This window comes from Tiliqua scincoides, chromosome 1, assembly GCF_035046505.1.
Source record: "Tiliqua scincoides isolate rTilSci1 chromosome 1, rTilSci1.hap2, whole genome shotgun sequence".
In the NCBI taxonomy this organism is placed as follows: Eukaryota; Metazoa; Chordata; class Lepidosauria; order Squamata; family Scincidae; genus Tiliqua; species Tiliqua scincoides.
This window is the reverse complement of record NC_089821.1, coordinates 75860425-75875733: the sequence shown is the minus strand read 5'-3', so window position 1 is coordinate 75875733 and position 15309 is coordinate 75860425. Positions and strand designations below refer to the sequence as shown.

General features: G+C 44.1%; 1 protein-coding gene across 1 annotated transcript in view; it reads left to right on the top strand.

Moving 5' to 3' along the window:
• Nucleotides 1-15309, top strand: part of CNTNAP5 (contactin associated protein family member 5) — a 301528-nt gene that overhangs the window by 173609 nt on the left and 112610 nt on the right. The window contains exon 14 of the mRNA XM_066621342.1: nucleotides 7505-7705. Within this exon, the coding sequence (XP_066477439.1) occupies nucleotides 7505-7705 (201 nt within the window). The remainder of the gene's footprint in view (nucleotides 1-7504; nucleotides 7706-15309) is intronic.

Below are 15309 nucleotides of genomic sequence, written 5' to 3'. Positions count from 1 at the left end.
AGATTGGAGTGGGCTGTTATTTTTTGAAAACCCTCCAGCCTCTGTCTTGGCAGGTAACACCACCCTTCATGTCCTTATTGGCCAAGGTGGAAATAGTAGTAGTAGTAGTAGTAGTAGTAGTAGTAACAATAACATCATAATCACAGAGTCATCTCAGTGAAGGGAACATAGCCATTTGGGGTGGAGGCTACTTGATCCTTTTGGAATAGCTTGGGAGAACCACTAGAACCACTGCAGTGTTAAAGCTAAATATAGCAATGATCCACAGGGAACATCTTTAAGGGGGGAGGGGGGACTTGAGCAGTAGTACCAGGAAGCATGGAACACATGCTTTGTATCAACTCTCAGGGCAGTTTTTCTTCTTGCTCCTGTAGCATTTACTGTATGTTTGGCTTGTATGAAATTTAATCAGTCTGAATAATCTTGTTTGGTGGCAAACATTCTAAATCACGGGGAAATGATTTTGTTTCCTTGAACAAATCATTTGCTGTAGGAATGTTCCAAACACAATGGACAAAAAAAAAAAAAAAAAAAAATGTGAGCTAGATTAGAACTTTTGGAGATAAGGAACAAAATTATTTTTACTTTAGCCCAGTTGAATTTGTATGCTGTCAGTACCAAAGCAGCCCATGATGGAAATGTAAAACTGTTAAATATCTCTTACTGTTTTAGAGAGAATGCATGCACCCAGGAGAGTAGAGATTTCTTTCTTTCCTTCTTCCTCTGGTGATCCGATGCTTACAAGTATGGAAGAATAAACCCATGAGCTATGTAAGCACTGCAAACTACTTACTGCAGCGGTTCTCAAACTCTCAGGGAGAGTTTGAGCCATTCTAAGTGCTTGCGGGGCCAGGGAGAAGGCATCAACGCAATCTCCAGGTTCGTGATGCTGCGGGCGCAGAAGGGGCTTTCCCTAGCAAGCCTTAATATGGAAAGTAATCGCCTATGGGTCTCTAGGACCCATGCCAGCTATTTTACTCTTGTAAGTCTGAGGAGAGGAAGAGGGTGAAGCAGATTGGAAAATCAGGCATAGGATCCCCCTTCCCCTGGAATTGAGAATGGCTCCCTTCTGGAGACCTTTTGATGGGGATTTCTTTTCACTTAGGAAGGCATTCGACTGACATTATGGGCTGGTGTTGTAATGAGATGGATTTTAATATTCTGGTTGTTTGTTCTGTTTTAATGTTTAAAAACCATTCTTTAGACTTAATGTTTTTAGCATTAATTTATTAGTAATGGTTGTAAGCTGCCTCGAATCCCCTTGAGCGTGGGAGAAAGGTGGGATAGAATACAATATATAAATTCTTCAAATAAATCAGGCATGTGCTTTTGCTACCAAGATCCAATCCCTCCAGCCCACTTCCTGCCCACTGCCCTTCCTCTCACCAAACCATCCCAGAATCAACCCTTCTACTACCTTACCTAGTTCGGCATGGGCCAGGGTCTGTTAGTTTCAGGCTCACAAAACTGCCAACAGTTTCAGTTGGCTATTCTGAGGCTCCAGGCAATGGCTCACCATTTCCAGTGCTGCTGAAGCATTTATAACAGCAGAAAGCTAAGCAGGGTCAGGCCTGGTTAGGACTTGGATGGGAAACCGCCTGGGAATACTGGGTGCTGTAGGCTTATACCATAGTCTTTCGAGACTGAAGGTTGCCAACCATTAACACAAGTTCCACTATCATAAATTAACCATAGGATTGGGTCATTGAAATGGGAAGAAGAAACTAGATCAGGTAAAGATAGAGATGTGCTCTGCTCCTGTTTTCTTCAGACAACATGTACTGTATGAAAACAGGTTTGAAATATGTAAGCATCACAAAAGACAACACCCACCTCCCCACCTCCACCCCCCTCTCTCTAGAAACATCCCTCAGGGTTACCAGCATACTGCAATCTCTTTATACGCTGGACCATTAAATAAAACTACTAAAACATAAAATTGTCACATTATCTTGGAATTCATCCATTGTCACCGGTGCATTACAAAATGATTTAACAAACATTTAAGATATTTGGGCTTTGCTGGCTTAATTGAACTTTTCCAAGTTAATGCAACGCAAGGAGCATCAGTTGTCCTTCAGCTGCTTTACCTGAGCCTGGCTTGAAATTTATCCAAGAGTGTAATGAAATAATAATGTTGAGATGGAGATGAAAAACCGTGTGCAGAGAGCTGTTTTCTCATTCTCTCTGTATACTTGCAAGTCCAGGGAGACCTAATTAATTAAAGTCAATGGAGAGAGGAAAAAATAGGACATAAATGTGATAATGTTCTTCCATGTTTATTAAAGTGAGGAAAGAAAGCAGGGCTTGTTTACATACCCTACGAATCACAGCTTATTTGGTGATGCCCTTTGCTGCAATTATTTCCAAAGCAGGTATGCTGAGCTAGAAGGCACCAAATTCAACAGAGCCACACTCGCAATCCCTGAATAGCCAACTAATTCCTCCAGAAAGATGTACACAACCATTGCTGAAGGTGGGGATTGTATCTCCAAGCCTACAGAAACTCAGTCCTTAGAGGAGCTTGAAAACGACTCTTTCACACCAGACACATTTCAAATACCCACAGTGATTGTAAACTTGTAATAGGAACCACAGTTACTCAAACCATTGTGTTTTCTCTCTGCACATGGCTGTAGCTTGAAATGTCCAGGTGTGAAATAGGAACCACAGTTACTAAAACTATTGTGTTTTCTCTCTGCACATGGCTGTAGCTTGAAATGTCCAGGTGTGAAATATCCATATGTGACATGAAGCAGGATTCTCTAGTTATTCATTATTAAAGCACCTAATATGTTCTAAATGCTGTAGACCAATTAAAACACCCCATAGATCCCAAACATAGGTTTACAATGCCATAAATATTATGCTGAAGGGAAAAGCAATGAGGAAAGCAAAGCAAAGCAAGTGTATTCAAGAACCTGCATTTTCAAGTTATGTAATGACCAGGTGAGCTGGCCACTGAACACATAATTTTGGGAGGAGAAGAGCCAAATAATAACTGGTCCCAACCAGTATTTCCCATAAGGAGTTCATACTGCGGTGTGGACCCTTTCACATGCTGTGCAGCAGGGCAGGGCATCTTCGGGCACTTGGCAATGATGCCATATGTCATCACTGACTTCTGGTTTATCCAAGTTCTGAGCTGTCTGGAGCTTGGTGTTGAACTGCATGGCTGTGTGGCCATACAGCTTACAGTGGTCCCAGCTAAGCTTATAGACTGGCCCATGCAGCTTTATCTCCCTCTCTGCTGCAGCCAGGTGGAGTAGCTACTGACAGTCTTGGGAGAGGAGGAGTCAAATGGCTATTGTTGCCTTGTGAGCGGATGGGGTAAGCCATGTTGCCATTGGTCCAGAATGTCGCATAACTCCTAGTGGTTCCTCTCATGCCATACTCCCTTTGCACTGATACTACTGTCTCTGTTGTCTCGCTGTTCAAATTGTTGCTTTGCATTGACCTTGCAGCTCCTGAATTTGGTCAGTTCTTGGTCTGCTTGGACTGCACTCCACTGTTCTTGCTCAAGCCATATTTTGCCAGGCATTTCTTTCTATGTTTCACTAACAGTGAACCAACTTTTAACCAGGCTCGACTGCCACTTCAGTCTTTTTTCTTGGCTACTGTGCTTGATTGAATAGAAGAATGGCCGCCAAAGCAGTGAGTGCAGACCTGGACGTCATGTAGCAAAATGGAACGCTAGGCTGACACTCTTCTAGGCATATTCTTATCTTGAAGGGGAACTTTCATTCTTGAGCACAGTGCCAATGAAGATGCAAAAGTCAGCACTAGTGGGTCACCTCACCAGTGGCATTGCTAATAGTGTACAATTTAAGGGCTGATTCACATGAGTGTGTACCTGCACACTAACAGCTGAAAGAAAGCACAGGCTGGAAAAGGATTTAGCTCCCCCATGCTGGACTTCATATATCACATCTTGCATTCTTTGCATATTGTCGAGAATCTAGCTTTTCTGGGTGCTGTGTGTATGTATATATATATATCCACCATGCAGTCACCACTGGGTTCTGTGTTTTAAAAGTTAGGGGCAGCGGATTGAGGAAGCTTATTGGGAAAGAAAGTGCATTCTTGATATAGAACTTTTTTTTCCACCTTGCTCTTTCTTTTCTTTCCCTTTCTTTCTATTGGCACCTATCAGTATCCTTTTCTTTGGACTTCTATGAAGGCAACCCATTTAAAAAGCACTCCTTCCATCTCCTCCTCTCTTTCTTCTTGAGCTTTCACAGCAAGGTTGCCTTTATACTAGTCAATTGTTGAAAGCATAGGCTGCAGTCTACTCCAAATGAATTCGTCAACAAATCCCCAGTGCATAGCACCTGCACCAGTGAAAAGTCCATTTTTGTTGAAAAGGGGAGAGGATTCATCAGTGGATCCAGAGCAGGCATGCTAGCCATGTGGTTTGCTGTGGGTGGGTGGGTGGCAGGCAGCTTTTCCTTCTCTGTTTTTGGCATGTGTGTGTTTAAACTTCCTTATGAGCAGCTTTTGCAATATGCAGAGTGGCAAATATCTGTAGCTTAAAGTGAAAAGCTCAGCAAGAGTCTTTCAAGTGGTGCGGCAAGGCACAGCTCCCACTGGTAAAGTGCAGAATGTTGTCAGAGTCACTTTGGTGGATTCAGGAACTTAAAAGTTAGTGTACATTTGCTTTTCTCCTCCTTCCCTGTTGAAACTCTACAAAACCCAATTATAGCAAAATACCGGCCACCATCAGGCCTGTTTTTCATTCTAAACTTGTAACGTGCAACTTGTATTAAATGTTCCATCGCCATCAGACCTAATTGGGTCGAGGAGGTGGAAGGTTAGAATGAAGACTTTATATATCAGAATTCGTATCTTGGAGGAAGAGAAACTGATGCAGCTGTAGTAAAAGCAGGAACATCAATAACTAGTGAATTTTCACAGGAAACTGTCCTATCTTATCATCCATTCTTTGACTGGCATGGTGACGTTTATTTTTCACATTTTAATACCACCCGTCCTCCAAGCAGCTCAGGTAGTGTATGTACTTCCTCCCCTCCTTTTGTCCTCACAACAACCCTGTGAGGTAGGTGAGACTGAAAGATAGTGACTGACCCAAGGTCACCCAGGAAGCTTCATGGCTTGGTGAGGCTTGAACCTAGATCTTTCTTGGGCTGCCACAGAATCAAGAGCCTCCATGTTGGACTGCGCAGCCCAACACGGAGCTCAGGATCTGATGGAGCTGAGCTCCACCGGTCCTGCCTCACTCCTCTCCACCCTCCCCCCGCCTTCCTCCACCCTGAAATACCTCCTCCCCGCCTCTCTCCATGTCCCCACCTACCTCTCTGCTGCCCGGCAGTTTGGGTAACCACAGAGCGGTGGAGCACCAGTGTCCCACCAGCACTAGTCCAGCAACAGCTGGCTCCTGGTGAAAGGAGGTATTGCTGCCTCTTAGTGAAGCCTAAGTGCCTGGAGAGACACTGTTTGCCTCTGTGTGCATTACAAAGGTCAGCAAGTCTGTTTTTAAATCACCAGAACAAAGAGACTTTGTTTTTTAAATTGATTTGATATACTGTAGTTCTTGGAATCCACTGAGTTCTTGGAAGGGAACCCTCACGAATGATGAGACTCAACCTGTATATGTTTTCAATGTGCTTGGCATGTTGCAGCTTTAAATGCTTTATTACTGTGCATATAAACAGAGTACAGCTGAACCATTTCCTGGTAGAACTTTTGTTGGATATACAGTTTAAGGTGCAATCCTATGCATATTTAAGACTGCAATCTATCTGCAGTTACCTGGGAGTAAACCTTATTGCTATAATGGGACTTACTTCTGAGTATACATGCATAGGATTGGGCTCTTAGGGTCCAATCCTGACCTCAGCCAGCACCGGCGCTGAACCCTAGCACCAGCACTGGGTGCTATAAACATGCCATTATGCATGTTTACAGCACCTGGTGAGTAAGGAGCAACGGTGCTGGGCTGTGCCAGTCAGATGCCGGGCCCAGCATTGGCAGGAAAAGGACACACCGCTGCTGGGGTAAGTACAACTGCCAGCGGTGTGGCCTCAGGGGGAGCAGGGGGACGGTGGTACAAGGGTGGTGGAAGGGTGGGGTGAGATAAGGAACCTGGACAGGAGGAGGGTGGGACTGGTGGAGCAGAGCTCCGCCAGATCCTGAACTCTGTGTCAGACCAGAAGGCCCAACACCAAGTCTCTCATGTCTGCACCGGCAAAATAACTGGCGCAGACTTGAAAGGCCCCATTGCAGGGCTTGAGGCTTCCCCCAAAAAGACCTCTGGCTGCTTCCTGGCATCTGCTGGGTACAGTGGTAGCCACTTTGGCACCACTGCTCCAGCGGGAGCTGGGAAGCTCAGGATTGGGCTGCCCATAAGTAAGGCTATTTTTTGTTATGTTTCTTTCTGTTGCCTATAAAGGAGCCCTACCTGCCTAATTCCCTTACCGCTTGCTTTCAGCTAAGAGAAACTGTCACTAGCACATTGACTGTGACACCCAAATGATCCCTGCAGTGTCTCTGACCACTCTCTCTACTTACCTCTGAGTAGATATGCAAGAATCTTCCAGCTCCGGGCCAGCAAGATGGGAACGGAGTTGGCGGAGTTGGTTTCTTAACCTTTGCTCTTATTAGATTGACCCTTGAGCCTGTAACCAATCTCCTTGGCTTCCCATCTCTGTAATGTGCTTCTTATTTATTGATTTGAAGTATTTTTATCCTGCCTTTCCCATCTGGTTAAGGGAAGGAGCTGTTCTTCTCATGCCTAAGAGGTAAAACTCTTTCTAGGTGTGTGAAAAATGTGCTCTCCTTCTTCTGCATTGTTCTATCTCATGTTTTTCTTACCCTTCACCATGCTTAAAAAACTGGCAGCCAAAAGAGAGATCGGTTTCGTTGGATCACTGAAAGGAAAATATGGAGTATCTTTCACTAAAATAGAATGTTGTTTTTTTAAAAGTCCATATTGAAGAGAATAGTGGGCAATGCATTTTTCTTGATTACTGAGTTTTGAGCTGTTTGTTGTAGAGTAAAACTAGGGTAATAGTTGTAAATCTAGTCCAGTGTTGTTGGCTATCCAGTTGGATGAAGATGCTTGATGTGCTTTGTTGACCAAGAGTCTCTTGTAATTGAAGTTGCGTAATAATTTGTAAGTCATGGGGGTATAAACTTGAAGCTTTCCACATAATTCTAGCCATCCAGATTTCATTGTGCATTACTTTTTGGCCAAATGCACATCAGCTGAAATTCTGAAGCATCTGGGTTACGTCTGGGTCACTGATGGTTTCAGATAAGTCTGCTTTGTTTTCAGCCCCAGTTTGGTGTGTACTTTGGCTTAGCGTGGAGCTTCCTTCCTGTTTTTGAATTAACTCTCAGATCGCCTTTGATAAAGAGTTATCTCTTTCACTGCTTTCATGTCCAGATGCTCTTGTCTCTAATGAAGAAATGCATCAAACTTCCGAAGCTTTCAGCTGACCCAGCTTTTGCTTATCTTTTTTTTTTTTTTCATTTCACCTAACAGAAGATAAGATCTGGACTGTAGTCCAGCACAACAACACAGAGCTGACTCGAGTCCGTGGGGCTGATCCCGGGAAGCCGTACACCATGAGCTTCAGCTACAACAGCAGCATGGAGCAGCTGGAGGCGATGATAAATAGTGCCGAATACTGTGAGCAGGAGGCAGCTTACCACTGCAAAAAGTCACGGCTGCTCAACACCCCGAGTAAGTGCCATAAAGTGAAATCTTTCCTCCTTAACTGTTATCGATTGCACAGCCAACACGGCCCACACTGCAAAGCCCAGCAAAAAAAAGTAGAGCACAAAGTCAGGTGCCTCCTTGCTTTTTCACACACGTACAGGCTGCTGGTTGAATATTTCTCTGTGACAGGGAGCAGAGTGCCCCCAAGTGTGGTTGTGTTGTAGAAACACACACACACACACGCACACACACACACACACACACGCACACACACACACACACACACACACACACACTATGTAGGGAAATCAAATGCTTGGAATGAGGCCTGTGGCAAGGCACGTCTTTTTCCTTCTGGGCAACATTGTGTTACAATTAACTATCCACAACAATCATCATTGTTATTATTTCAACCAAATGGTAGAAATATGTATTGAAATAAGGGCTGGAGCTGCATGAGCTTTTGTAGAGCCTTGGTTCCAGATCTCTTTGTGCAATATTCAGGGGGGTTCTTATTGCCCACAGGATTGCCCTTAAGTATGCACCCTTCAAGTCTTTTTGGTTGGCAACCTTCAGTCTCGAAAGACTATGGTATAAGCCTACAGCACCCAGTATTCCCAGGCGGTCTCCCATCCAAGTAGTAACCAGGCCTGACCCTGCTTAGCTTACAACATCAGATGAGATCAGGCACGTGCAGGGTAACGGTTGCTCAAGTCTTTTTATCAATGTAAATACCAGTGTATGTAGTGAATGCTCACGGGAAGGGCAAGAGGGTATGCTCCCTCCATGCATTCACTGAGTCTGAGTAGAACCCAACATACCCTCCCATCCTTGCATACAGTGTTATGATCCCTGAGCCCTGTTCTCGGAGTCCATGAATCCCACCATTGGACCACACAAACCTGAAAAGGCATTCCGTTGTTTATCCACTTGAAAACTGTGCAGGGAAGTGTGGACAGGGGAGGCGGAGGAGGCAGAGCCTTACCTCTCTTACTCCAGTGAAAATAGCTTCAGACATGTGCTTGTTGCCTGCCTGCCTGTTACTATACAGGGAGAGACAAGAGATGTAGCAGCAACAAGTTCAACCTCCACTCTGATTGTGGCTGGGTAGTGCCCGGGAATGCTTTGTGGCTTCCAGGTAGCACTTGGAATGTCTTGCAGCTTCTGGGTGGCATCTCAGAATGCTTTGCTGCTCTACAGTGTGTTTTTGGTGTATATGGCTTGCAGCAGCAGTTGCCACTGCATTCCCATGGTTGTGCCCCCAGCATCATGCACAGGGAGTGAGTTTGGGTGAGATAGGGAAATGTAAGAGACCAGGAACTTTCTGGGCTCCCTCCTTTGACTCCTGAGCCCCCTTTCTGACCCTGGGCCAGGGTACAAATTACCCCCATTTACCCCTCCCCCTCCTAGGCCCTGGTAATTAGACCCAGTTCATTATGAACTTCCAAAAACATGCAGTTAGAGGAAAGGTCAACCAGAAAAGGTTTATGTCCCTGAACTGTCCATGACCGTTTTGCCTTACTGCTGCTCCCAGAGGGATGTTAGATTTCAGGAGCTGCATTCACACCAGCATAATGCTTTGCTACTGGTTGCTTACTGGTATTTGTTCTACATCTGTTCGTTTATTCTGCTTTGGAAACCATTTTATGACTGTTTTTGGCTGTCAGTTGAAAAGAAATATATAAATATTCTTAATCATAACATTCCTGGTGGAAAGACACCATTCTGCCAAAGAGTTGTGTGTCTCTCTGCTTTCTGAAGATATCTGGTTGGCTTGCACAAGTATAGTGGCTCATGAAGAGTGTGTACAGTTTCATAGATTTGTTGATCATTATTGTCAATCGTAATTACATACTATGGCTATTTTCCATCCTGTCTGGTATATTGTTTAAGAATTTTTTTTTTTTTACTTGATGGAATTGAGTAGGAGTGGAAGAATAAGGGAGAACATCTGAATGTTGTATTTCTGAATAATATCTAGAGGTCACAGATAAACACAGTTGAAAGGTAAAGTTTGCCTTTCAGTAAAACCTCTGAGTTATCTAGGTTACTTTTGTATGACCTCAACTAATAGAGTGCAGCTTCTGAACATCAATATAGAGTTTTGAGAGACTTGGGATTAGATGTTAGAAATAAAAACAAAGCTGAGGGAGGCTTGTAACTATATGGACAATTGAGACTTCTGTTACATAGGATTCAGTAGTGATGATGTCCAGTCAAACAATTTGGAATACGCCCTGATCCCTAACGATGGACTTGACAGAAGGAAGGTAAGAATAGGAATATACAGTTGCAAGCAACACTCCTAAGTGAATTCTAAAGGAAACTGCTTGGATTTTTCACATGCAAGCAGTGGTATTCACTACCTACCTACTCACTTTAGGGACCATGTGAGGACAGATTGATGCTACTCCGCCCCCCCCCCCAAATATAAAACTGTGCCTGTGCAGGCAGACCAGAAGAAGTCTGCCACTCCCCCACCACCTTATGTGAGCAAGCTACATCGTTCATGCCATGTATGGATTGGCCCTGGTCTTCATACACACCTTCAGAGGAACACATGGACATTGGGAGCGGGGACAGCGGGCATGATTCCATTTCTCCCCTGACAATACCACAGTGTGTTCACTGATTGTCTTAAAGTTCTAGTTCATTTCTGTTGTGTACATTTATTTGATGAATCTAAGGAACAGTGAAGCTTTGTGAGAATGCACGAAGAGTCTGTGACTGGTCTCTCAACCCGCCAACCCTTGTTTGTTATGGCCACTCCATTTGTTTTTAATTATGCTTGACATTTGTGATCCTGAACTTTCATTGCTTAGCCTAAGGCAATGGAATTTAGTGAGATGGGAAGCCTGCACATAGTAAGCTGTGTAAACTATGGGAATAACCAGAGTTTTGAGGCAGCTTATCCTCGGTTGTGTGGAAGAGCCTGTTCAATGAAAAAGAAACCCTGAAGCACTGTATGTCTCAGGGATTATGAATGTAACTTTAAGCTTGTTGGCTAAATTAGGAGAATAGTCTCTCCTTCCAAGTCCCTTGGAACATTCCTGTTGCCATGCTATTCTGTAAGATGTTCTTACTTCTATATGGATTTTTCTAAGCCAGTCTGTTAGGTGTATTTCTGCTTCAGTTTTATTCCATTTTATACAGAGAGCTCATTCTGTCTCAGACCATCTATCTAATGAGAGTTCATACTTCTATACCATGGACACTTGTAGATCTCTTGGGGTTGTTTCGTCTCACTTTCTGCTATTGACTCAAGGGCTGTGGTTGCATGCGATGGTGGTGGAAACACCAGGTCTCTCTGCAGGAAACATCAGGTTGGAAGACCACAAGTCATTTTGTTAAAGTGAGGACAGGAAAAGAAACAAGAGGTTTAGGAAATCATTCATATTAACTTGGGGGGGGGGGAGGTGATAAGAGATGGGCTGAATGTCACTAATGGCCCAATCCAACCTGGGCCAGTGGCAGTTTCTTGTGCACCACCTGAGAGATGGCCATCATAAACATACTAAAAGACACGTTGTGGTGGCCAGAAGGAGCAAGGCACCAGCAGGGAGGCTAGCACAGGTGGACAATGGAGCTCTGCACCAATTAGAGGAGCTCAGGGAGCCATCACCAGTGAGTTCCCTGCTGAGTGGTGGGGAGCCATTCCAGGGTGGGGAGAGGGTGAGGGGAAGACCAAGAGGGGGTGAAACTGGGCAGGAGGTGTGTGAGGATGAGGGCGGTTCACACCTGGGAAAGGGGCAGCAAAGGAGGCCTCCATTGGATCTTAACCCCTGTCCCGAGTCTGAAAGCCCTACACAAGGTTATTTGTTTCTGTGCCAGATTTGAGCTGGTCTAGAAACACCTGGGTTTTCTGCCTTTAAACAAACCTTTGGGTAACTTATGCAAAGGATCTGGCGAGGGTGTTTGAGCATATTTTGAATTCTGATTAAAAGTGGCAGATTGCTCCAAATAGCCCCACTGGGCAGGCTGGAGGCTCAATATGAGGTAAGGGAACTAATGTTCTCTTAGCCTGAGGTGACTTCCAGCTGCCTCCCTGCTCCTGTGGGATACAGCTGTGGCTGTTTTGGAACTGCTATACAACAGCACAAGCAGCCCCATTGAGATGGGGCTGTAAGTCAAGAGATCTAATGTTGCCCAAGCCAGCCGTACAAAATGCCACCCGTACATGCATGTGCATACCCTGCACAAACTATACGCACACGCATGAGTGGCTAGAAGGTCGAAGGAGGGAGAGGGAGAGTGAATCAAGCTGCCTCACTTGTGCCTTTGAAACAGAGTATTTCAAATAAATACAGTGAAGCAGTGCAGATGATTCAGCATAAGTATTTCTTGCTTTCCTCCCTGTTTTTCCTCTCCTCAAAAAGAGGGCCTTTGTTTAAAATGTTCACTCTCTTCCTCTTGGACATTTATATTTGAACTACTGTTGGGAAGAGTCCTTACTTTGTCCTTTCAGATGGATGGTAATAGGCAGAACAAGTATTTCTTAAGCACCAGGAATGCATTATGGGATACCTTTTAAAAAAGAAAAAAAAAAGCCCTCAAAAAATATGCAGCCTATTTTTCTTATCATAAGTTTCTCCGCATGCAAATACAGTATTTTCCTTGGTGCTCTTCCCTCTGCTACAAGGCAGGGCTTGTTTTTTTATGAGATGCTGTTTTAGTTCTGCAGCCAGTCAATCCGAGCATTGGCATAATTTGGTACACAGCAGGTTAGGCTTATCTGTTCTACATTTTCAGCCAGCAATGGTGATGGATGCTGCCTCATATCAACTGCCAGCAGCTGTTGCCTGGCATCCCACCACCTCTACCTGTACACATTCTCTGACACTTAGATAGACCCTGGATTCTGAAGGAATCCACTGTTGTCCAACTCAAAACAAGACAGGCTTTGCTCTTCTCTCGACAAATCTTTCTGTTATGGCCCATGTTGGGGTCAACACTGCAGTCAATCCCACGCACACAATGTTCCCATTCCCCTAGCCCACTAATGCCAATTCAGCCACCAAGCTTGCAATCCTGGATGTGTTTACCTGAAAGTAAATCCCTGATCAGTGGAATTTTCAGTTATTTTCAGTGGGATTTACTTCAAAGAAATCATGGCCTGTTGCTCCTGCAACTCAGACTGATCTTAGATTATTCTTAACCACTTCTTGAGTTCTCTCTCTCCGCACATAGAGATGTATACACACATAGAGATGTACGCAGACACACACACCCCATTCTTCCTAGGGCACAATCCTAACCAGATCTACTCAGAAGTAAGTCCTATTTTGTTCAATGGGGCTTACTCTCAGGAAAGTGTGGTTAGGATTGCAGCCCTAATTAGACTTGTACTACTTGCACATTCCAAAAATGTTGCAACAATGGTGACTAGGCTGGTAGAAGGTGCTGCTTCTATCCTCTTTCCAAAAGATAATGCACTCATGTTTACAGGAGCTTCATGGATCTTACTGTAAAAAGTTAACACCTGGGTTTTCTGCCTTTAAACAAGCCTTTGGGTAACTTATGCAAAGGATCTGGCGAGGGTGTTTGAGCATATTTTGAATTCTGATTAAAAGTGGCAGATTGCTCCAGCAGCAAGAGGCTCCATTGGGTCATAAAGATGATTGCACCATAGAGTGTCATGGCAGCTAGTACAGATTATCCAGTGCCCCATTACTGCCTCCTTTCTCCCCCAAATGCCAACAATTTAGGGAGGGAATTGACCGCTGTGCTGGGCACATTGGAAGAGAATGTGCATTTTCTATAGGTCTTTCATAAGGCAGGCAGCTCCCAACCATTCATTCTCATCAGTCATTCTGGGCTATTAGCCAGCAGTCTCCCTAAGAAAGGAAGAACAGATATTCAGCTAGCAGCAGAACAGTGCACTCTGCCAAGCAGAAGGGCAAAAAGCTATTGCATGTCTTGTTTGGCATGCAAGAGAAGACGGAGTGGAACAGCATATTTCATGGAGAAATTGAACTGAGGCAAAATTCTAGAACAGTGTTACATATAATAGTACCTTATACTAAATCTGATCATTGAACCATTTCACCCAGTATTATCTACTCTCCCTAGCAGTGGGTCTCCAGAGTGTCAGGCAGAGGGAGTCATTTCCCAGACTTTCTTTTAAGATGCATAGTCTACTTAGGGCTAGAGCTCAGAATGAAAAGATATCATGATTAAAAAGCGGATAACTTATTCATATTTGTTATTGCATGCAAGTAACATAAAATATCCAGGGATGGGAAAACCCAGCATTGCTTGATTCAAGTCGAATCACCACCCCCTGAGCTGTTACTTTCAGACCTATTGCTGAAGAATGAGATCTTGTCACATATTTAAAGTAACTGAATGCTTAAGGGTGCAGTCCTAACCCACTTTCCAGCACCAACATAAGGGCAATGCAACTCCAAGGTAAGGGAACAAACATTCCCTTACTTTGAGGAGGCCTCCATGAGTACCACCCAACAGCACATGTCCCATTGGCACAGCTATGCAGGTGCTGGAAAGTGGGTTAGGATTTGGGCCTAAATCTCTTAACTCTCCACAGTTGGCCCCACAGGGCTCCACGTACCCCTGACCTGACTTACCCCTTTACAGTGACAGTGGTGGTATGAGTTGATTGGCAGATTTGTGCCATTTCTGCTTCTGCTGCTGGCCCCATTGGTCAATGGGGAAATACAAGGAGCTGCAGCTGGTCTTCAGTCAGTCTTCTTTCTGCCCTCCCCATTTCTCAATGGGTGGTCTTCCCAAGATCCCTGTGATAATGCAAGAGAAGGACAGGCTGCTGAAGGGCAGCGGTGGCAGACAACTCTTAGAAGGTGAGAGGATCTAGTGCCACTTTTTCCTTCTGGTAAGCTGATGGGGACACTATGGAGGACAAACAACCTGGGGGATGAAGGAAGTCAATGAAGAAAGACAATGAGGGGTTTGTGGTGGCATGGATTTCCAGCCTACCGTGGGATATGATCCAGTACAGAGCTTTAACCCAGGGCCCAGTGCAACTGGGTGGCAGCTCTGAGGTCACAGACCCAATCAAAATCATTTGCAGTATATAAATGATTATATGCAATCAGCCTCTGCTGTAGTATACATTCTTTATGTTCCTCTTATTGATATTAGGTAGAATTATAGCTCCTTCTAACAAGTAAACAGAGCAGAAGCCTAGTCATTGTGGGGGCAACAGAACTCCAATTGTTAGAGGAGAAGTTCTCAGATTACAGAATGTCATCACAATTAGTACTAATTAGCAGCCAATTAGCACATAGAAGAAAAAAATAAGACAGCAAGGACAAAACTGGAAATATTTATTCGACCACGTATTTTTAATCTGATACTTCAGTTATTGCCAGTTAGAACCAGCAAGCATGTTTTTCTCTCTTCAGATGGTGTTGAGGTGTCTGTTAGTTTTGGTTTTTTTTTTTAATGATTTATTTAAATTTTTTTTTCAAAGACACTATAACTAAACCAAATACGATCAAAAAGATAAACCTCAAGATCAGAAAGTGCTATTTACATATTAAAATGAAGAGTCGTGAAATTGAAAAGATATCTTGATAATAAGCTACTACTTGGTCTTTTAAATCCAGCACAGTTTTCTTTTCTTTTCTTTCTTTGCTGCCAGAAATTAAGCC